General features: G+C 34.5%; 1 protein-coding gene across 3 annotated transcripts in view; it reads right to left on the bottom strand.

Moving 5' to 3' along the window:
* LOC142342809 (uncharacterized) overlaps nucleotides 1–24,146 on the bottom strand; it is a 110,820-nt gene that overhangs the window by 71,025 nt on the left and 15,649 nt on the right. For 2 of the 3 annotated variants that reach the window (XM_075394389.1, XM_075394391.1), the window contains exons 3-5: nucleotides 19,977–20,069; nucleotides 17,338–17,535; nucleotides 10,687–10,778 (exon numbers count right to left, since the gene is read on the bottom strand). In XM_075394389.1, the coding sequence (XP_075250504.1) occupies nucleotides 10,687–10,778; nucleotides 17,338–17,535; nucleotides 19,977–20,069 (383 nt within the window). The remainder of the gene's footprint in view (nucleotides 1–10,686; nucleotides 10,779–17,337; nucleotides 17,536–19,976; nucleotides 20,070–24,146) is intronic. The other variant, XM_075394390.1, reaches the window with a different exon arrangement.

Raw genomic sequence — 24,146 nt, 5'->3', positions numbered from 1 at the left:
TTGATATCCCAGACTACCAATAGCATGTAGGTTGTAGTGCTAAAAGAATAGTTTGCCTAACTGCCCAACAAAAAAAGAAGATATCTCACAGGGAAATTTCGACTTTTTCGCTGACTTTATTTTAAAAAAAAGTTAAATTTTATCGGGTCAAGGGGTTGTCCAAATCGAACCACACTCGGTATCGAGTATCCCATGGGTAACTAGATTGTAAAACGAAAAGAATTTTTGGTATAGCTTGCCTAGGAAAAAAGTTAGCTTTTCGTACGATAATTTCCGATTAATTCGAATAATTAATTTTAAATAATTTTTAAAAATAGGTCTTTTTGATTAGGTCAAAAGGTTGATCAAATCAATCCAAACTCGGCATGAAGTATCCCATGTGTATTTAGAGTCTAAAACAAAAGGAATTTTTGCTATAGCTGCTCTAGGAAAAAAGTTAGGTTTTCATACGGAAATTAGCTATTAATTCAAATATTTAATTTTGAAATATGTTATTTTTGATCGGGTCAAGGAGTGGTCCAAATCTAACCAAACTCGATATGGAGTATTCCCTGTGTACCTAGAGCCTAAAACAGAAGGAATTTTTGCTTCAGCTTCTCTAGGAAAAAAGTTAGGTTTTCATACGGAAATTTGCTATTAATTCAAATATTTAATATTGAAATAGAGTATTTTTGATCGGGTCAAGGAGTTGTCCAAATCTAACCAAACCCGGTATGGAGTATTCCCGGTGTACCTAGAGCCTAAAACGAAAGGAATTTTTGCTATAGCTTCCCTAGGAAAAAAGTTAGGTTTTCATACGGAAATTTGCGAATTCCGCAAATAACAAATTTTAAAATTAAGTCTTTTTCATTGGGTCAAGGAGTTGTTCAAAGCGAACCAAATTGATATCCCAGACTACCAATAGCATGTAGGTTGTAGTGCTAAAAGAATAGTTTGCCTAACTGCCCAACAAAAAAAGAAGATATCTCACAGGGAAATTTCGACTTTTTCGCTGACTTTATTTTAAAAAAAAGTTAAATTTTATCGGGTCAAGGGGTTGTCCAAATCGAACCACACTCGGTATCGAGTATCCCATGGGTAACTAGATTGTAAAACAAAAAGAATTTTTGGTATAGCTTGCCTAGGAAAAAAGTTAGCTTTTCGTACGATAATTTCCGATTAATTCGAATAATTAATTTTAAATAATTTTTAAAAATAGGTCTTTTTGATTAGGTCAAAAGGTTGATCAAATCAATCCAAACTCGGCATGAAGTATCCCATGTGTATTTAGAGTCTAAAACAAAAGGAATTTTTGCTATAGCTGCTCTAGGAAAAAAGTTAGGTTTTCATACGGAAATTAGCTATTAATTCAAATATTTAATTTTGAAATATGTTATTTTTGATCGGGTCAAGGAGTGGTCCAAATCTAACCAAACTCAATATGGAGTATTCCCTGTGTACCTAGAGCCTAAAACAGAAGGAATTTTTGCTTCAGCTTCTCTAGGAAAAAAGTTAGGTTTTCATACGGAAATTTGCTATTAATTCAAATATTTAATATTGAAATAGAGTATTTTTGATCGGGTCAAGGAGTTGTCCAAATCTAACCAAACCCGGTATGGAGTATTCCCTGTGTACCTAGAGCCTAAAACAAAAGGAATTTTTGCTTCAGCTTCTCTAGGAAAAAAGTTAGGTTTTCATACGGAAATTTGCTATTAATTCAAATATTTAATATTGAAATAGAGTATTTTTGATCGGGTCAAGCAGTTGTCCAAATCTAACCAAACTCGGTATGGAGTATTCCCTGTGTACCTAGAGCCTAAAACGAAAGGAATTTTTGCTATAGCTTCTCTAGGAAAAAGTTAGGTTTTCATACGGAAATTTGCTATTAATTCAAATATTTAATTTTGAAATATAGTATTTTTGATCGGGTCAAGGAGTTGTCCAAATCAAACTAAACTCGGCATCGAGTATCCCATGGGTAACTAAAAGGTAAAGCAAAAAGAATTTTTGGTATACCTTGCCTAGGAAAAAAGTTAGCTTTTCGTACGTTAATTTCCGATTAATTCGAATAATTAATTTTAAATAATTTTTAAAAATAGGTCTTTTTGATTAGGTCAAAAAGTTGATAAAATCAATCCAAACTCGGCATGGAGTATCCCATTTGTATCTGGAGTCTAAAACAAAAGGGATTTTTGCTATAGCTGCTCTAGGAAAAAAGTTAGGTTTTCATACGGAAATTTGCGAATTCCGCAAATAACAAATTTTAAAATTAAGTCTTTTTCATTGGGTCAAGGAGTTGTTCAAAGCGAACCAAATTGATATCCCAGACTACCAATAGCATGTAGGTTGTAGTGCAAAAAGAATAGTTTGCCTAACTGCCCAACAAAAAAAGTAGATATCTCACAGGGAAATTTCGACTTTTTCGCTGACTTTATTTTAAAAAAAAGTTAAATTTTATCGGGTCAAGGGGTTGTCCAAATCGAACCACACTCGGTATCGAGTATCCCATGGGTAACTAGATTGTAAAACAAAAAGAATTTTTGATATAGCTTGCCTAGGAAAAAAGTTAGCTTTTCGTACGATAATTTCCGATTAATTCGAATAATTAATTTTAAATAATTTTTAAAAATAGGTCTTTTTGATTAGGTCAAAAGGTTGATCAAATCAATCCAAACTCGGCATGAAGTATCCCATGTGTATTTAGAGTCTAAAACAAAAGGAATTTTTGCTATAGCTGCTCTAGGAAAAAAGTTAGGTTTTCATACGGAAATTAGCTATTAATTCAAATATTTAATTTTGAAATATGTTATTTTTGATCGGGTCAAGGAGTGGTCCAAATCTAACCAAACTCGATATGGAGTATTCCCTGTGTACCTAGAGCCTAAAACAGAAGAAATTTTTGCTTCAGCTTCTCTAGGAAAAAAGTTAGGTTTTCATACGGAAATTTGCTATTAATTCAAATATTTAATTTTGAAATATGTTATTTTTGATCGGGTCAAGGAGTTGTCCAAATCTAACCAAACCCAGTATGGAGTATTCCCGGTGTACCTAGAGCCTAAAACGAAAGGAATTTTTGCTATAGCTTCCCTAGGAAAAAGTTAGGTTTTCATACGGAAATTTGCTATTAATTCAAATATTTAATTTTGAAATATAGTATTTTTGATCGGGTCAAGGAGTTGTCCAAATCAAACTAAACTCGGCATCGAGTATCCCATGGGTAACTAAAAGGTAAAACAAAAAGAATTTTTGGTATAGCTTGCTTAGGAAAAAAGTTAGCTTTTCGTACGTTAATTTCCGATTAATTCGAATAATTAATTTTAAATAATTTTTAAAAATAGGTCTTTTTGATTAGGTCAAAAAGTTGATAAAATCAATCCAAACTCGGCATGGAGTATCCCATGTGTATTTAGAGTCTAAAACAAAAAAAATTTTGGTATAGCTTGCCTAGGAAAAAAGTTAGCTTCTCGTACGTTAATTTCCGATTAATTCGAATAATTAATTTTAAAAAATTTTTAAAAACAGGTCTTTTTGACTAGGTCAAAAGGTTGATCAAATCAATCCAAACTCGGCATGGAGTATCCCATGTGCACCTAGGGTCTAAAACAAAAGGAATTTTTGCTATAGCTTCTCTAGGAAAAAGTTAGGTTTTCATACGTAAATTTGCCATTAATTCAAATATTTGATTTTGAAATATAGTATTTTTTATCGGGTCAAGGAGTTGTCCAAATCTAACCAAACTCGGTATGGAGTATCCCCTGTGTACCTAGAGTCTAAAACAAAAAAAATTTTTGGTATAGCTTGCCTAGGAAAAAAGTTAGCTTTTCGTACGTTAATTTCCGATTAATTCGAATAATTAATTTTAAATAATTTTTAAAAATAGGTCTTTTTGATTAGGTCAAAAGGTTGATCAAATCAATCCAAACTCGGCATGGAGTATCCCATGTGCACCTAGAGTCTAAAACAAAAGGAATTTTTGCTATAGCTTCTCTAGGAAAAAGTTAGGTTTTCATACGTAAATTTGCCATTAATTCAAATATTTGATTTTGAAATATAGTATTTTTGATCGGGTCAAGGAGTTGTCCAAATCTAACCAAACTCGGTATGGAGTATCCCCTGTGTACCTAGAGTCTAAAACAAAAAAAATTTTTGGTATAGCTTGCCTAGGAAAAAAGTTAGCTTTTCGTACGTTAATTTCCGATTAATTCGAATAATTAATTTTAAATAATTTTTAAAAATAGGTCTTTTTGATTAGGTCAAAAGGTTGATCAAATCAATCCAAACTCGGCATGGAGTATCCCATGTGCACCTAGAGTCTAAAACAAAAGGAATTTTTGCTATAGCTTCTCTAGGAAAAAGTTAGGTTTTCATACGTAAATTTGCCATTAATTCAAATATTTGATTTTGAAATATAGTATTTTTGATCGGGTCAAGGAGTTGTCCAAATCTAACCAAACTCGGTATGGAGTATCCCCTGTGTACCTAGAGTCTAAAACAAAAAGAATTTTTGGTATAGCTTGCCTAGGAAAAAAGTTAGCTTTTCGTACGTTAAATTCCGATTAATTCGAATAAATAATTTTAAATAATTTTTGAAAATAGGTCTTTTTGATTAGGTCAAAAGGTTGATCAAATCAATCCAAACTCGGCATGAAGTATCCCATGTGTATTTAGAGTCTAAAACAAAAGGAATTTTTGCTATAGCTGCTCTAGGAAAAAAGTTAAGTTTTCATACGGAAATTAGCTATTAATTCAAATATTTAATTTTGAAATATGTTATTTTTGATCGGGTCAAGGAGTTGTCCAAGTCTAACCAAACTCGACATGGAGTATCCCCTGTGTACCTAGAGTCTAAAACAAAAGGAATTTTTGCTATAGCTTCTCTAGGAAAAAGTTAGGTTTTCATACGTAAATTTGCCATTAATTCAAATATTTAATTTTGAAATATAGTATTTTTGATCGGGTCAAGGAGTTGTCCAAATCTAACCAAACTCGGTATGGAGTATTCCCTGTGTACCTAGAGTCTAAAACAAAAAGTATTTTTGGTATAGCTTGTCTAGGAAAAAGTTAGGTTTTCATACGGAAATTTGCTATTAATTCAAATATTTAATTTTGAAATATAGTATTTTTGATCGGGTCAAGGAGTTGTCCAAATCAAACTAAACTCGGCATCGAGTATCCCATGGGTAACTAAAAGGTAAAACAAAAAGAATTTTTGGTATAGCTTGCTTAGGAAAAAAGTTAGCTTTTCGTACGTTAATTTCCGATTATTTCGAATAATTAATTTTAAATAATTTTTAAAAATAGGTCTTTTTGATTAGGTCAAAAAGTTGATAAAATCAATCCAAACTCGGCATGGAGTATCCCATGTGTATCTGGAGTCTAAAACAAAAGGGATTTTTGCTATAGCTGCTCTAGGAAAAAAGTTAGTTTTTCATACGTAAATTTGCCATTAATTCAAATATTTAATTTTGAAATATAGTATTTTTGATCGGGTCAAGGAGTTTTCCAAATCTAACCAAACTCGGTATGGAGTATCCCCTGTGTACCTAGAGTCTAAAACAAAATGAATTTTTGGTATAGCTTGTCTAGGAAAAAAGTATTCCATACGGAAATTTGCTAAAATTTCCGAATAATTTTGAATAAGTATATTTGAAAATAGGTCTTTTTCATCGGGTGAAGGAGTTGTCCAAATCAAACCAAACCCGGAATGGAGTATTCCCTGTGTACCTAGAGCCTAAAACAAAAAGAATTTTTGCTATAGCTTCTCTAGGAAAAAAGTTAGGTTTTCATACGGAAATTTGCTATTATTTCAAATATTTAATTTTGAATTATAGTATTTTTGATCGGGTCAAGGAGTTGTCCAAGTCTAAACAAACTCGCTATGGAGTATCCCCTGTGTACCTAGAGTCTAAGACAAAAAGAATTTTTGGTATAGCTTGGCTAAGAAAAAAGTTAGTATTTCATACGGAAATTTCGATCAATTCAAACAATTAATTTTAAATAATTTTTAAAGATAGGTCTTTTTGATTAGGTCATAGAGTTGTCCAAATCGAACCAAACTTGGTATGGAGTATCACCAGTGTATATGGAGCCTAAAACAAAAAGAATTTTTGGTATAGCTTGCCTAGTTTTTCATACGGAAATTTGCGATTATTTCAAATATTTAATTTTGAAATATAGTATTTTTGATCGGGTCAAGGAGTTGTCCAAATCTAACCAAACTCGATATGGAGTATCCGCTGTGTACCTAGAGCCTAAAACAAACGGAATTTTTGCTATAGCTTCTCTAGGAAAAAAGTTAGTATTTCATACGGAAATTTGCTATTATTTCCGAAAAATTTTGAATAAGTATATTTGAAAATAGGTCTTTTTCATCGGGTCAAGGAGTTGTCCAAATCAAACCAAACCCGTTATGGAGTATTCCCTGTGTACCTAGAGCCTAAAACAAAAGGAATTTTTGCTATAGCTTCTCTAGGAAAAAAGTTAGGTTTTCATACGAAAATTTGCTATTAATTCAAATATTTAATTTTGAAACATAGTATTTTTGATCGGGTCAAGGAGTTTTCCAAATCAAACCAAACTCGATATGGAGTATTCCCTGTGTACCTAGAGCCTAAAACAAAAGGAATTTTTGCTATAGCTTCTCTAGGAAAAAAGTTAGGTTTTCATACGGAAATTTGCTATTAATTCAAATATTTAATTTTGAAATATGTTATTTTTGATCGGGTCAAGGAGTTGTCCAAATCTAACCAAACTCGATATGGAGTATCCCTTGTGTACCTAGAGTCTAAAACAAAAGGAATTTTTGCTATAGCTTCTCTAGGAAAAAGTCCAAATCGAACCAAACTCGTTATCGAGTATCCCATGGGTAACTAGATTGTAAAACAAAAAGAATTTTTGGTATAGCTTGCCAAGGAAATTAGTTAGTTTTTCCTACGGAAATTTGCGAATTTCGCAAATAACGAATTCTAAAAATAGGTCTTTTTCATCGGGTCAAGGAGTTGTTCAAAGCGAACCAAAGTGATATCCCAGACTACCAGTAGTATGTAGGTTGTAGTGCAAAAAGAATGGTTCGCCTAACTGCCCTACAAAAAAGTAGATATCTCACACGGAAATTTCAACTTTTTCGCTGACTTTATTTTAAAAAATAGTTAAATTTTATCGGGTCAAGGAATTGTCCAAATCGAACCAGACTCGGCATAGAGTATCCCATGGGTAACTAGATTGTAAAACAAAAAAAATTTTTGGTATAGCTTGGCTAGGAAAAAAGTTACTATTTCATACGGAAATTTCGATCAATTCGAATAATAAATTTTAAATAATTTTTAAAAATAGGTCTTTTTGATTAGGTCATAGAGTTGGCCAAATCGAACCAAACTTGGTATGGAGTATCACCAGTGTATATAGAGTCTAAAACAAAAATAAATTTTTGATATAGCTTGCCTAGGAAAAAAGTTAGTTTTTCATACGGAAATTTGCGATTATTTCAAAAATTTAATTTTGAAATATAGTATTTTTGATCGGGTCAAGGAGTTGTCCAAATCTAACCAAACTCGGTATCGAGTATTCCATGGGTAACTAGATTGTAAAACAAAAAAATTTTGGTATAGCTTGCCTAGGAAAAAAGTTAGTTTTTAATACGGAAATTTGCGAATTTCGCAAATAACGTATTTTAAAAATAGGTCTTTTTCATCGGGTCAAGGAGTTGTTCAAAGCGAACCAAATTGATATCCCAGACTACCAGTAGTATGTAGGTTGTAGTGCAAAAAGAATGGTTGGCCTAACTGCCCTACAAAAAAAGTAGATATTTGACACGGAAATTTCGACTTTTTCACTGACTTTATTTTAAAAAATAGTTAAATTATATCGGGTCAAGGAGTTGTCCAAATCAAACCAGACTCGGTATAGAGTATCCCATGGGTAACTAGATTGTAAAACAAAAAGAATTTTTGGTAGAGCTTACCTAGGAAAAAAGTTAGTTTTTCATACGGAAATTTGCGAATTTCGCAAATAACGAATTTTAAAAATAGGTCTTTTTCATCGGGTCAAGGAGTTGTTCAAAGCAAACCAAATTGATATCCCAGACTACCAGTAGTATGTAGGTTGTAGCGCAAAAAGAATGGTTCGCCTAACTGCCCTACAAAAAAAGTAGATATCTCACACGGAAATTTCGACTTTTTCGCTGACTTTATTTTAAAAAATACTTAAATTTTATCGGGTCAAGGGGTTGTCCAAAACGAACCACACTCGGTATCGAGTATCCCATGGGTAACTAGATTGTAAAACAAAAAGAATTTTTGGTATAGCTTGCCTAGGAAAAAAGTTAGCTTTTCGTACGTTAATTTCCGATTAATTCGAATAATTAATTTTAAATAATTTTTAAAAATAGCTCTTTTTGATTAGGTCAAAAGGTTGATCAAATCAATCCAACCTCAGCATGGAGTATCCCATGTGTATTTAGAGTCTAAAACAAAAGGAATTTTTGCTATAGCTGCTCTAGGAAAAAAGTTAGGTTTTCATACGGAAATTAGCTATTAATTCAAATATTTAATTTTGAAATATGGTATTTTTGATCGGGTCAAGGAGTTGTCCAAATCTAACCAAACTCGATATGGGGTATCCCCTGTGTACCTACAGCCTAAAACAAAAAGAATTTTTGCTAGAGCTTCTCTAGGAAAAAAGTTAGGTTTTCATACGTAAATTTGCCATTAATTCAAATATTCAATTTTTGAATTGTGTAGAATTATGCATTTCTATCTATCTGTTGGATGATTTACGTATAGTGTTTAAATTTCTGCTGTTATTTTATTTAATTTGTATTATTTTGTTTGGAGATGGAGTTTGAGCCCGGTTTTTTTTACCGAAGGCTCTGCTCAAAATCTCCTATAGTTGTTTGTTTGTAACTCCGTCGTAGCCGGTCCCCAGCCCGGTGGAGAAAAGGAGGAGGGAAACACACCTAGAACATACTGGAAAATGTCAAAGAGTTGTTCGTTAGTTCAACTGTAGATTTTTTCCGACAGTATTTAACCTACTTCAGCTCTCAAAATTTATATGTTAAATTTCAGCTGTAGAAAGAGGAAGATTTTCCCGGAAAATAACGCGAAAAAGAGTGTAAATAGTGGTGTAAGAGTGTAATTATGAAAAGTGTAATCAGAAATTGAGAGTGGAAGAGTGTAAAAATAAAAAAATACACTTTTATTCCAATTATAATGACCGGGGAAAAGAGTGTAAAAATAAAAAAATACCCCCCTATTTCTCCGCTTAATTAGCGGTGTAAGAGTGTAATTATGCAGAGTATAATTTTGAAATTAAGAGTGGAAGAGTGTAAAAATAATTTAAAGGTGGAAAATAAGAGTGTAAAAATAATTTAAAGGTTGAATATAAAGAGTGTAAAAATAATTTAAAGGTGTAAAAGAAAAAGTTTAAAAGAAAATTGAAAGTGGAATTATTATTTGAATTTACACTCTTATTATTTAAAATTACACTCTTAAAATTACACTCTTACACCGCTAATTAAGCGGAGAAATAGGGGTAATTTTTTTATTTTTACACTCTTTACACTCTTTTCCCCGTTATTTTCCGGGAAAATCCTCCCCCCGGGTACCTCGAACACGGTGTGATCAACAGTGGAGTAAATATCATAAAATTTTCACAGCGAACAAATTATTGTAAAATTCTTCTATTACTGCCAAAAAAAGTAAATCTCACTTTTTAGATGAATTCAAGAAGGACCCAGACCAAATTCAATTCGGTCATTTGATGTGGCGTGAATTTAAATTAAATTTAGTTCATGATGTGTGCTGCTCCTATCTATTTATTCAAATATTGCTGTTCCTAATTTTAAAAAAATGGCTTTTCTATTTTTTATTAATTTATTACATGCACTACCTGCATTGTATTTTATATTTGATTTCAGGAGTTACGTGTTTTTTCTATTTCTTGACAACCTCCTGCTAATTCATTCGACAGCAGAGTATACAGTACAAAATAATTTCACCACACAAATATAAAAGTATAGAGTAAAAAGTATTTCATAAACAACTTCAAGTAACTCCATGCAGAAGTTTCCAGTTCCTATGATATCAAGTGCTTGTAGTTCAATACATATTCAAATGTTCGTATAACAATATTTCACAAAAAAGTAATAGTAATTCGTTCTTAAATAACAAAAACGTCAAATTTTTTGAATCAACGACAGATCTGGGAACCGAAATAACTGCCGGCATTGAATGGAACTTCCACAATGATCCGAAGCTCAACAAGGTCAGACAAAACTTAAATTAAATCAGCGACAACGTTCCCTAAAATTTGCCAGATAGAGTGAAATTTAAAGTTCTTTCCGGTGTCTGTCTTACTTTATGGTTCTGCAGCCTGGCATGCCAGTTGATCTCAATTGTTCTAAAATCAGTTGGCGTTGAGCTATGAATTATTGTTAGATGCTGATTCAACTATCATTGCATACCAACTTCTGAACATTGAATGGAAAATTTTTGATGCGTTGAAAAAATGAATAAGAGCTCTCAGACATATATCAGGATATTCAAAACTGCTGGATCTTTTTATTCATTTCCGATTCTGCTCCACAAATTTGCCCCATTTCACTTAATTTCTCTTCAATAATCAGCGGTCGAAAAAATTAGACTATGAACACATTAGTTCTGAGCGGTGTAAATTTTGATATATTAATGAACTAAAAGGGAAGAAAAATACCGTATCAGTGACCATTTTCTTGAGCAGTTCCGGCTTGACTGCTTGCACTTCATTTCCAAACGTGAGCACAACAGCTAGCATCGAATCAGGACCTGGAAACAGTCAAACAGCATCAATCAAATCACTTCATTGTCATCTCAGTGAGCTTTTTATTCAAGTCACTTCATGTCCGTATGAAAATTTATTGCAATGGTTTCGTAGCAATTGTCGAAAAGTATCAAGCTCACTTGTTTTTGCGCTTTAAATCCTATAGTTTGCAAGCGAGATTTATTTAGTCAACTCTGCTTTGTATCAAAGTTGATGGACATTAAGTTCCACGAAACTCGGCAAACAAAATCAAGGCAAACAAGCACGCAGCATTCACCAAAATCAGTTTGTGGTACAATAGTACATTTTAGTTTGGGGCTATCGATTTGGTGTAGCTAAATAAGTTCATTTTATGTTTAATTTAATTTAGTTCATTTCATCTACCTTTATTTTGTTCATTCATTTAGTTCTAGTTTTGAAGATCGAATCTTATGTTTTCATACTTGTAAATTTGTTTACATCCTGTGCATGATCTTCTGTCTGTTCACATTGTCTCGTGACTGTAAGTTGCCGCAATTGGAAATGTAGTCCTATGAACAAATTGTTAATCAGTTTTGTTAATTTTATCTAGATTCATTCTCTTCATTTTCGCAATTCAAATTAGTTGACTCTCTCTTTAACTAGAATCCGCTCCGCCAAAAAGTCTTAATTTAGACATGTTAAATTTAAATGTATTTCGCTAAGCGAAATACCCAATAAACAATCGAGTGTAATTTCGCTACGCCAAATCTGCCTATATTCTGTAACCAGAATATTCAATTCACAAGCAACAAAATTTAGCGTCGATTCGCTGCACGAAATCACCAATAAATAGCCGTTGTAGAATACGCTAATCGGCGTCGCGAATCATCTCATTCCTACAGATAGTAAATTTGTACGACATGGCGCAGTCAGCTCGAGAATCTAGAAAAACACCGTTGTCGATAGAGCCATTTTGGGAACGACCAACTTCGGACCCACCAATCAGATGGGAGAAATGGCGAATCCAGGTAAAACTAGCGATTCTCGCTCGAGAGAATATCACTATGGACACGTTGTTACAACCCAAACCAACGACAGTCCGATTGCCAGTGGAACCGAAGTACGAGATGCCAATTGAAGATACAACAGATGAAGCGGAGAGAGAGCGTCGGATTAGAAACAATCAATTGAAGTTGCAATGGGAATTAAAATGCCAAAAGATAACAGAAGTGGGAATACTATGCGGGGAACGACCATGAATTTGTGTGACCAAAAATGCGTATCTCTTTTGTACCTAAGTATTGGTACGGAAGGAAGACGACTACTTACACAAAAATTTCCGCATGACAATATTTACGACTTGACTACCCTCAAACTTTGGGAAATGATGGAGATAGCTTTCATTCGTCCAAGAAATATCACATTTGATCGATACGTGTTCTTCTCTCAAAAGCAGAAGAAGGGTGAAACTGTAGAACAATTCTATAGCATCTTGAAAGAATTGGCTGAAAATTGCGATTTTGAAAATCGTGAAGAGGCAATCATCAGAGACATTTTCATAACAAACATGTTGGATGATGACATTCAACGGGAGCTTCTACGGGATACAGTTGAACCGGAGAGGGCACTCAGCATTGCAGTCAACATGGAAATGGGTAATCAGAATCAGCAGAGAATTTCATCTAATAACGGTGCAACTGGCAGTACAGTGAACGCAATACAACAATTCAATCGATTTCGCGGCGCGGGTGTGCGTGGAAATCAATCAAGTAGAGCAGTCGTCAACCGTGCATCCGTTGGACAATGTCGTGGTTGTGGTCAAGTTTGGACAACAACGCACCGTCAGGTTTGCCCTGCAATGGGTAAGAAATGCAATCACTGTGGTTTGCAAAACCATTTTGCTAAGGTATGTCGACGAAGACTTAACAATACAAGAAATACTCAACAAACCAATCGCATTAACACTGTAGAAACTGCTGAAACATCTAATCAAAATTCAAGTCAGGAAAATCAGAACGTCAATTATATAAATTAAAATGAACAAATTAACTCAGACTATGATTCCTCGGATGATAATTACGTTGCAACAGTCGAAAATATTAGTTCACCAAATATAGCACTGAAAAATTTGTCATTAACGATTGGAAACACAAATTGTGATTCATTTCTCGATTCCGGTAGTGGTTGTACCATTATTAATATGTCACTTGCAAGAGAAATAATGTTCAATTGTGCGCAATCACAATGGTCAGAGAAAAAACCACTAGAATTGAAGTCTTTTTCTAACGATATTGTTCAACCTCTCGGCACTTTAAAAACGCCGGTAAAATGCAATGATTGGAATATTCAGAAAGCAAAAATCACAGTCGTAGCTGATGGGTTTCGACCAATATTAGGACGAGATCTTTTTGATCAGTTAGGAATCACAATATCTCAGAAACCTTGTCCGAAAACAGAAGTCAATAACATAGATCAACCTTGTGCAATAAAGAGATCACTTGCAAAGGAGTTTCCCGAATTGATATCCCGAATTGGAAAATCAAAAAACCATACGGTTAATTCAAAATTCCACAAAAATTATCGAGTTATACATCAGAAAGGAAGAAAAGTGCCAATACATCTTCAACCGAAAGTGAAAATTGAACTTGAAAAACTATTAAACGAAGGACATATAGAAAAATTAAACAATTTTTCTGATCAATTTTTCATATCTCCAATTGTCATTACGGTAAAAAAGGATCAATCAATCAAAATAGCACTTGATTCCAAAATCCTAAATAAAGCTATTCAGAAAAACAAGTATCAAATGCCCAATATAGATTCACTAATTCAAACAATCTCGCAAACACTGTCAACGGCGCCGCAAGAGACTGCTTATCTTACGACTCTTGATTTGCAGTACGCTTATAGCCAACTTAAGTTACACAGTGATACGGCCCGCCATTGTAACTTTAATATTGTTAGCGGAGATATGACTGGCACATATCGATTTAAAACTGGATATTACGGCTTAACAGATATACCAGCTGAATTCCAAAAAGCTATTGATTGTACCCTTGCTGGTTTGGATAAAACTTTCTGTTTCTTGGACGATATATTGATTGTGAGCAGAGGTAGAATCGAAAAAACATCTGGATTTGGTACGAAAATGTCTAATAAAACTAGATCAAGAAAATCTGCGAATAAATCTTGCGAAATGTCATTTTGCAAAAGAAAAGATTGAATGGCTTGGACATAATATTACACAATCAGGTGTAACTCCACTTTCAAGTAAAACGGATGCAATTGGAAAATTATCAGCACCTACTAATCTTAAAAAAACTTCGGTCATTTATGGGTTCAGTACACCACTTAGGAAAATTTATTCCATATTTGTCACAATTATGTTACCCCCTTCGACCTTTGCTTAAGAAAAAATCAAAATTTCTTTGGACGGATGAGCATGAAAAACATTTCTTGATAAAAGAACAAATTGCGGAAACCACTGAAAACAAACATTTTAACCCGGAATTAGAAACACGAATTAAATGCGATGCCTCACGCAAGGGTTTGGGATGTGCATTGGAACAACGAACATCTAATGGTTGGCATACAGTAGCATTTGCGTCACGATTTTTGAACTCTGTTGAAGACAGATATAGTATAAATGAGCTTGAACTTTTGGGTGTTGTCTGGTCCGTGGAACAATTCAAATATTATTTGTACGGCAAACCTTTTACTGTGATAACTGATCATAGAGCTCTTCTCTCAATCATGAGAGAAAACAGGTCTAACAAATCATATAATAGTAGATTGACTCGTTGGGTAGATCGATTATTACCATTTGATTTCTCAATTGACCATCTCCCCGGCTCAAAAAAGGGATTAGTGGATTATTTCTCTCGCGACCCGCAACAACAAGCTGTTAATATATCTGCATAAGACGAGCAATTTATTGTAGCTAAATTGGATGTAATTAAACGCAGTGCAAAACGTTTCTTATTAAACGCCGAAAATTACGTCGATTTCGCAGCGCGAAATCCACTTACAAAAAGCGTCAAAAATAATCCAAATTCCACTAATAAATTATGCAGTGAATTCGCACCGCGAAGTCCAGAATATTCTACAAGCACGCAAAATGGTAACCCAATTAGCGAATTAACACCAAATAATTTAAATTCCAACCCCAAAATCGAGACAGCTAACATCCCTCACTCGCTTTTTGCCTTGAATCGATCCACTGAACAGTCGCTATCTATATTAAACAATTTCCAACGAATTGCCACGAAATTCAATAACGTATACATGATGTCGCAATCAAACTCCGATGATGAAACCCTGATGACAGTCAAGCAATCGACCCCTTCAAGAGTCCGATTTGCAGAAGAGGGACCCTCAACAGCTCAAGCAGCACCCGCCACTCCAATCACGCCCACGACCGATACAACAGCCACTTCGCCTTCAGTAGACGACCTCTATCTGGACTCCTTCAACTTCGCCCTCTCTAAAATCTTCTCCAGCTCCCTAATGGCCAGCCTGACAACTAAGGACGCGATTTTGAAAGAGATTCGCGATTGCATCCTTACCGGCAACGAAGACAGATGCAAACAAATATCACCCTACATCCATTCCTTCTGGAAAGACTTGCAAGTAAAGAACGGTTGTGTTTGCATAGATGACAGGATTGCCCTTCCCCACGCGATCAAAGATGCCTATGTTGACGCCATCCATGCAACTCATCCTGGCACTTGGGGGATGACCGATATGGCAACACACGCGTGGTGGCCATATATGCACAGGGACATAGCTACGAAAACTGCAAAGTGCAACCCCTTTGTTAAGATTGGTAAAAATTTAAAATCTATTATACCTGCTAATAAATGGGCACCATTAAATTTATGTAAAGTTCCAAATGAAGAAATTCAAATTGATTTTGGAGGACCCATTTATCATGAAAAAAATCAAGAAATTTACTTTCTCGCATGTGTTGATCGATTTTCGAAGTTCCCAACAGCAGAAGTATTTGACAGAGCTAATGCAGATAATATTTTGAAATTTCTTCAAGAGTATGTTTTGCTACACAGTATACCCCGTGCAATTAGATTGGATCAAGCTCGATGCCAAACGGGACAACAAATTAAAGCATTTTGTAGTCATAATAACATACAGCTAATTGAAGCGCCAATACACGATCACAGAGCAATTGGCTTGGTTGAAAGGCTAATTCAAACAATCAAGAATGGCTTAGCTTGCATTAAAACGGCGGCGCGATATCAATTCAATGTGAAAGCCTCAATAAATTCAATAATTTATCAGCTACGAATATGTCGTCAAAAGAATATTAATATATCACCATTTGAGGCACATTTTGGTAAAAAAGCGAATACGCCATTAAGTAATATAACGACTAAACCAGATCCAAAAAGTCTATCTTACAAAAACATTTTAAATAAATATTTCGATTTGGAGACTGTCAGATGGGATGAACTTATCACAGACGATAAATGGAACAACGAAGAACGTAGCGACATTGAGATAGAGGTGAATAAAAACAAACTGGGCAAAGATGCGACGAAACGACAAAAAGAGGACCCGAATAAGGAATCAAGATTGATTTCCCATCCAGATGTCGGACAACCTGTACCTAGAACGAAAGCGTCATTGGAGGTAAAGCTGGCGAAAAGACCTCGCACGAAAAGATCGAAGAAAAGTCTTGATGGCCTATATGACGTCTTAGCACCAGGATCCTCAGTAATCAAAACTAACGAATATACCTCAGTCATTAAAGAACCTGGAAAGAGAGACGTGACAATCAGAAACTCGAATTTAGCAAATTAAATTAAATTAAACATTTTATGTTTAATTTAATTTAGTTCATTTCATTCACCTTTATTTTGTTCATTCATTTAGTTCTAGTTTTGAAGATCTAATCTTATGTTTTCATACTTGTAAATTTGTTTACATCCTGTGCATGATCTTCTGTCTGTTCACATTGTCTCGTGATTGTAAGTTGCCGCAATTGGAAATGTAGTCTTATGAACAAATTGTTAATCAGTTTTGTTAATTTTATCTAGATTCATTCTCTTCAATTTCGCAATTCAAATTAGTTGACTCTCTCTTTAACTAGAATCCGCTCCGCCAAAAAGTCTTAATTTAGACGTGTTAAATTTAATTGTATTTCGCTAAGCGAAATACCCAATAAACAATCGAGTGTAATTTCGCTACGCCAAATCTGCCTATATTCTGTAACCAGAATATTCAATTCACAAGCAACAGAATTTAGCGTCGATTCGCTCCACGAAATCACCAATAAATAGCCGTTGTAGAATAAGCTAATCAGCGTCGCGAATCATCTCATTCCTACAGATAGTAAATTTGTACGACACAGTTGAATATGAAAACTAATGCATCAAATTAAATTTTTTACGGGCGGTGTCGAAAACATGAAGGCCCGAGATAGCAAAGCGTATGAACCATAAAAGCAACCCCGAATTAGTAAATATTACTCGAGATGAATTTGGCTTGGTTTGCAAACTGTGCCTTGATGCTAAGCAACCTTTAAAACTCGCAAATTAATCCATTAGTAGGAAATATTAAGGGAAAAGGTAACAGATTTGATGTCACCTCTAGTTTCTACAGCCACCACATTGCTCCACTGTCCCTCTTTCCCAGGCACAGATAGCACCACCCGCACTCGGAATAGGTAGATGGTATCTGGCTTCAGATCAGTCACCCGATATGATCTCACAGATGAATCGTAAAGTGACTCACGACTGCTCGAGTTGTCAAAGGTGGGCTTAGAATCATATTCCACTTCAAAGCCTAAAATGGTTCCACCTCAAATAGCTGTTATTGCAATAGGCAACCCAGATATCTCCTCTTGCTTACATCGTAATTTCCGACATATCATGAATCACTAACTTATACAACAAGGAGAAGGGGTAATGTTCGTTCACACATTAGGTTCCGTCCCGTCTAATGTAAAAAGATGTGTAATATTAGAATATAAATTATCCTGGATGTTAGGCATATGAACATTAAGGACCTCAGATACATTAGCTGTTGATTAGCTAGTTGGTCAATGAACGATAAAAACTGTCATTTTGCGGTCTGAAATTTGAAGAGACAAAAATTTATTGAACACAGGAATTAAAAAAAACTTTTGTATCTCAAAACTAGATATTTTTCCAATGAAAAAGCAATAAAATAAGGCCGTACATTTTGACCAATTATTTATGCTCAACAAGTGATGAATTTTGGCTTTTGTTTAAGGAAACTTGATGATTGTCCTCCTGAAAATTTGAGAACGAAATGAGAGGATTAGGAAAAAATCATGTCATAACCGAACACAGTTTCGCACTGACAAATCTTTTTCTATTTTATCTAAAAATTTGGTCAAAATTGATATACTCTGCTATTTGATCTTTCTGATGAAATCTGATAAATGATTTCAAATCAATGGGACGATTAAGAAAAATAACTTCATGCTTTTAAAGAAAAAGCAAACTCAAAAAAGACTGCTATGAGAAAAAAATTTTCCACTAACTTCTCTTACAATTTTCGGACAAATATTTGAGCTTATTATACTATAATGTACTATTCTCTCATTTTATGAACGAGAACAGCACATTGTAAAAAGCGTATAGAACAGGTACGAAATATATCAGAAAGAGAATTCATCGTTCAGACCGCAATTTTTTTGCTCAAAGAACCAGAGCAAACTTTCTCTGTCATAAATGAGCAGAGTCGGTATCAATACCAGTTTAGTTTACTGTTCCATAAAGGAAAGCAGACACGGATGGATGAATACGAAACAGAAATAAAAAAAACATCTGCGGTATTTCATTTTAAACCCAGACAACGGTTCATCAAATTGTTTAATTCCTAGCATGAACATACTATACAAATATAATACTAAATTATTATGATTTCGAAGTTTATATTTTGCAATTTACGCCGAAATGAAATCTTCTGAAAAAGAAACAAATTCGCCTGAAACACTTCAAATTAATTGCCACACTAAAATACGCTTTCTTAAAGGTCTTAATGTTCGTCCATTTCAAAGATTTACTAACAGTTCAATTTTGCAGAAGCAGTATTCCAAAACATTTTCATCAATTCGAAACAATTTGTTTAGAAAAATCTCTTTGAATTGACAATTTCTTTCAGTTAAACTAAAAATGTGAAAAATTCCCCAAATATATTTCTTATATTTTGAACATTCCGTCAATTTCTCAATTGAAAGTAGTCAATAGATACTTCTGCAGTAGATCAACAACACATTCATTAAGCGAAAACTTTATTCACCAAAAAACAAAAGGGAAAATCAAAATATATTAAAAACTAAAATTGCATGTTTTCACATGCAATTTAAAGGCATCTAAAATAACATTACTATTGGGGAATTTTTATTTCATGGTATTAAGCGTAAAATTATATTTAATGAATAATCAGATACTGTTTGTATACCTAAACACACAAAATTCATCCACAAAGAATCATTTACAATGCGTATAAGAACCGTGAAAAAGTGAAATTTCTGAGAATATTAAGTAAAATTAACTTGGAGAAACCAAAAAACTTTAAATTGTTTTTAAGACTTTTTAATGGCGTCACTTTTGTTTCTCTGCGCAAAGAATCTCAATCGCCCAAAATTGGATTTAGAAAAAAGTCAGGTTGGTATAAAGTTCCTAATCCCCAAAATAGATTCCCCACAGCATGCCCAACGGAGGAACCCGTTTCCATTTTTACAGCTTGAAGTCTAAACGAAAAGAAATGTTCTAAAGGAGACTTTCTGTTAGAACAGAATTTTCAAATACAAGAACTGCCGTCATCTTATTTTGAAAGTACTTAAAAATTAGAGAAAAATCGTTATTTAAAAACGCACCTAGTTATGACGATCTAAATCCGGTTTTATTCTGAGTTGCTTTCATATTTAGTTCTCCTTTAATATTCTTTTTCTTTAAATGACATTGTTGTAAATAAAAACATCAACTACAGATCTCCCACCGGCCAAGCTCACAAAAATCCAGCTGCCACCGGCCCTTTTACTGAACACAAAAACGCAGCTCCCATAAAACCGTTAACTAGAAAAACTGCTAGATAGAGCTACAGATAAATTCCACTTAGTACTGAGATTTCCATAATGTTCCTCAAAGCAGTAACTTTCGAAAAAGTGACAAGATACTTCTAATGCGGCCCAAAACCACAAACTAATCACAAAAATGACCATGAAGATTTGAATATGAATGAGATATACTAACCAATGATTGTTGAAATGAGTCCCGGAGAAGCATCCAGGTTCCATTTCACTAGCAGTGACGTCTTCGACAATCCTTGAATGGGTCCTAGCCTCACTAAGGCAAAGTTGGATCTCAGCAACTTGGTATGTTAATAGTAATAATCTCAATATAATTAATTTCCTTATAATTCTATCAAGCACGCAAATTTAAAACACTATCACCAATTTGGGGGAAAAATGCTCTCGTAATAATCGTTCCCATCCACCTTAGTGGGGGAGGAAATATATGCTCAGCTAGGTTTCTTTTGTTCAATCAGTTTTGGTAGAGCGTTATATTCATCGTATAGAGTGTTCTAAGTGGTATCATTAGAAAGCCCGTCCAGCGTAAAGATAATTACAAAAATTTCTGAAATTTATTAATTCCATTGAGTTACCGAAGTTTATAGTTTTGTGAACATTTGCCTGATTTCCGTAGTTTTTGTTAACATTTTCCGTATTTTGCTCAAGTTTTCGTCAATTTTGCTAAAATAGGTAACAATTGTTACTGATAATGTTCGTGGTTTTAACTTTACAGACATAGCAATGTTGCAGAACTGTTTCAAAATTGAGCTTTTTTTCATCAAAATGGCACCAAATACGCTTCTTTAGCCCACTTTGTTTCAATTTCTTTAAACTTTGTTAAAAATTTCTTTGCGTTTTGATTACCATTATGCCGGTTTTTCACTAATTTCACACAATAATTATTCAAAATTTAACCTTTCAATTAATGTATTGACTTTTTCGTCAAAATATCTATTTCGCTAACACGTGGAATAATTACGTGTTTTATGTGGACGAGCAGCAATAACACAGCGATTTGCTTAAAATAATTTTTTTTTTCAATTCAAAAACAATTCAGATTGCGTTGGGGCTCTTTTTTTAAAATAGTTTTATAATTTCGCCTTTTTGTTGTTTATTACTGGTCTAATCGTGGGATTTTCACAATTGAAAATCTATTCGGACTGTATTAAGGAGCTGTCCTGTTTTTTTCGAAAAAAATTGTCTTTCTTGTTTTTATCATGTTAATTGCAGACAGGAAAAATTTCATATCAAAGCTCAACTTTTGACATATCTCATGTACGTACAAATGAGGTCCAATGAACATAAATAATTTCACTAAAAACCTCTTTGTTTTATGGCTCCGGCACTGATTGCGCAAAATTGTTTTAAAATTTTGAGTTCCGACTGTATTTCTTGTTACTTTTTTGTCTTACTTTGTAGTTTGAACTTAGTCTCACTGAAGACAGCTTCAATTGTCTTCAATTGGATTTACAAGTTGATATATTATCTACAATGGAAAGCTTATGGCTGTTGAGACTTTTAAAAGAAGGATTTTGAGATTTATCACTTTTCATCTTATTTTTGTCATATTGAAGCTTGTTCGATTCAAGAGAGGTAGCATTCTCTTTTCAGTGAATTAAAACATTTTGTTTTAAGTAATCTCTTTTTGCCTTTGATACAAATTTTCAACACACTTTTTTTCTGAACATTTGCACAATTTTGTTGTTCTGTCAAATTATCATATTAATTACAGATCACAAATCACATCAATGGCTTTAACGTCAGCCACAATTGAACAGATCTGATGTTTTTAATGAATGCATTACGATTTCAACTGCTTCGAAACCGTTTTCCCGCAAAATAACCCAAATTTCTGGTTTTCGCCCGGTATTTTCTGTTTTTTTTTTGTAGTCGTATGACATATTCTGGATAAAGAGAGGTCTCGATGACCTCGTATGGAGGTATAATTGAACCTATTTAATTGAACCAATTTACTTAAAACCAAATGGAAATTAATTGTTTTCAAACAATGTTATCGTATTGTTTCAAATTTAGCCTTTTTGTTTTGTTTTTAGTCTACTTGTTACCTGCTCTCAATAGGGAGATACCCAATATGTCTTCTAGTGACGTATAAGACTTTGTTTAATTTGCAAGTGATACTATTTTGTCTGTAGTGTTATTAATAAACAGACACTGAAATTCAGCGTACGTAATGTTTGTTGTTTTTATCTGGTTCTTCTGCTTGTCTTGTCTCATTAATGGTAGATCTCATTTGCCTTCTCTGTTATGCAGCATTAATTTATTTGCATATTGTAGGAGACATTTAAGTCAAAACTGGGGAGTTGCATATTTGGAATATTATGTGCGAACGCATGGTGCCGAGCCTTTCTTTGAACAAAAAGGCTAATTTAAAATATAGCTCATTGATTTCTAAAGAATTGTTTTCAAATGACTGGTGGCCAGCTCGATTCTTTTTTAGCCTGATTCAGTCGCTGTGGGGAGGGCTTAGCTGCCGGGGCATGGGAGAGCTCGCGGATGCAGAGTGCGCTTGCCTGAGAAGTTGACTAAGAGACTTCAAATGACATCACTAAAGTTATTATTGATCACTATTAAGATTTGAAGTGAAAAAACGAAAACAATTGCAGCGCATTTTTCATAAGACTTATTTTAGTCGCCTGTCAACAGTTGAGTTCAACAGCTCAAAAATTATGGGATCTTTAACAATATACCACCTCATCACGAAAATGTACCCCCCCCCCCCCCATATTGGAACGGTAAAATGGGGGGGGGGACAGTAAAATAGCAGCAACGGCTTTTTATGGTCTTAAAAACCGGAAAGGCAAAAATATAGAGAACATGCTTTCACTGAAAATTGTTGTGATGTCTTCAGTTCATATACTTCGTATTTTTAAAGCTGCTCTCAAAGGAAAAGGGCCTTCCTTTTAAAAAGATCATCATTTCACTATTAATCAAGCATTTAAAGAACATAGGTCTACCTGAGAGTGAAGAAAAACCACTTCTCAAGTGTGATAAGTCACGAGTGCCCAAAAGGTTATTCTCTCGCATTAACAAATGCCTAACTCTAAAGGCAAAAACTGACGTCACATACATAGCTTAATTTAAAAAAAAACAGCATGAACGAATGAATAATAGCTGTTTCGATGTGAGCATGAAGTTGTTGTTGTTGTAGCTGTCGCACAGAGCTGCAATGCGCAGGTAATTTTGGCGGGATACAGGCGCTTATTGCTGTCTTTAACTGGTACCACTAGTTGCATTTGTATCATGATAATAATAGGTATATTAGTAGTTATGTGTGACTGCCTATCCACAACTTGCTTGTGGTGCGGCGACCTTTCTGCATCAACGCCGTGGTGAATGACATGCGGTCCCCGGTTTAGGGGGACCAGAGGGGGCATCGTCAACATCAGAGGAAAGGGGCAAGGAAGGCGGATTATTCTGTGCAGTGTGGTCGCGTGGGATTGATGGAATTAAGTCCAGCCATTTGGCTACCTCTACTGGTCATTCCCCACATGTCCATTAACTTCAGATCTGTGTTGTTCTTACTGCAGTTGAAAATGTAGTTAACGTTATGTGGTGCTACATCACATTTGGGACAGCGGTTATCAACATTGTCACAGATCCTACTCAAGTAAGAGATTAGCAGGGGACAGTATCCAATTCTCAGTTGTGCTAGTTGGATACAAGCAATTCGTGGCAGCGTTTGTTCTGCTATCTTTGGCGGAAGTGTACCTAGTTGCTTGTTGTCTTTGTTCAACCGAGCATAGACCGTGTGTCGGTGGATACTTCTGAGCGCATTTTTATTTGCGATTTAATTGTTCTTTTTTGTTTGTGTTGCTTCACGCAGTCCCTATAACTACCATTTAGTGTCTGTCTCATGGGAAGAAATCTGGTTGAAGAGGTTGTTTCATGATCAGCACAATGGCTCTGATAACAGCCGGCTAGGAATTGCCCTGCTGACATTTCAGTGTGAGCTTTGACAGGCAGCATTTCACCCCCATTGTATAAGTCATTGATGTCAGTCATTTTTTAAACTGCCCGTAATTGTGCGAAGAGCAATTTTTTGATGCGTCTGCAGATGGTTCCAGTTTGTATTGCTGATTGTAGAAGCCCAAATGGGAGCACCGTAGTTCAGGACGCTCCAACCAATAGCTTTGTAAGTCAACGAGAGTGTCTCTTTTGTGCAGCCCCAGTCGCTACCAGAAATATTTTCGTATGTTATTACTCTTTTTAATTTCTCTTTGGTGTTTCGCACATGTTCTCCAAAATTGAGCACACTATCGAAAGTAACACCAAGTACTTTGATTTTGGACTTCACTGGTATTGATGAGGTGAGGTGTGGGTCAAACTTGGC

The sequence above is a fragment of the Convolutriloba macropyga genome, chromosome 7 (genome assembly GCF_964194025.1).
Source record: "Convolutriloba macropyga chromosome 7, txConMacr16.3, whole genome shotgun sequence".
In the NCBI taxonomy this organism is placed as follows: Eukaryota; Metazoa; Xenacoelomorpha; order Acoela; family Convolutidae; genus Convolutriloba; species Convolutriloba macropyga.
Note: the sequence above shows the minus strand (reverse complement) of the source record. Positions and strands in the feature narration are given on the sequence as shown.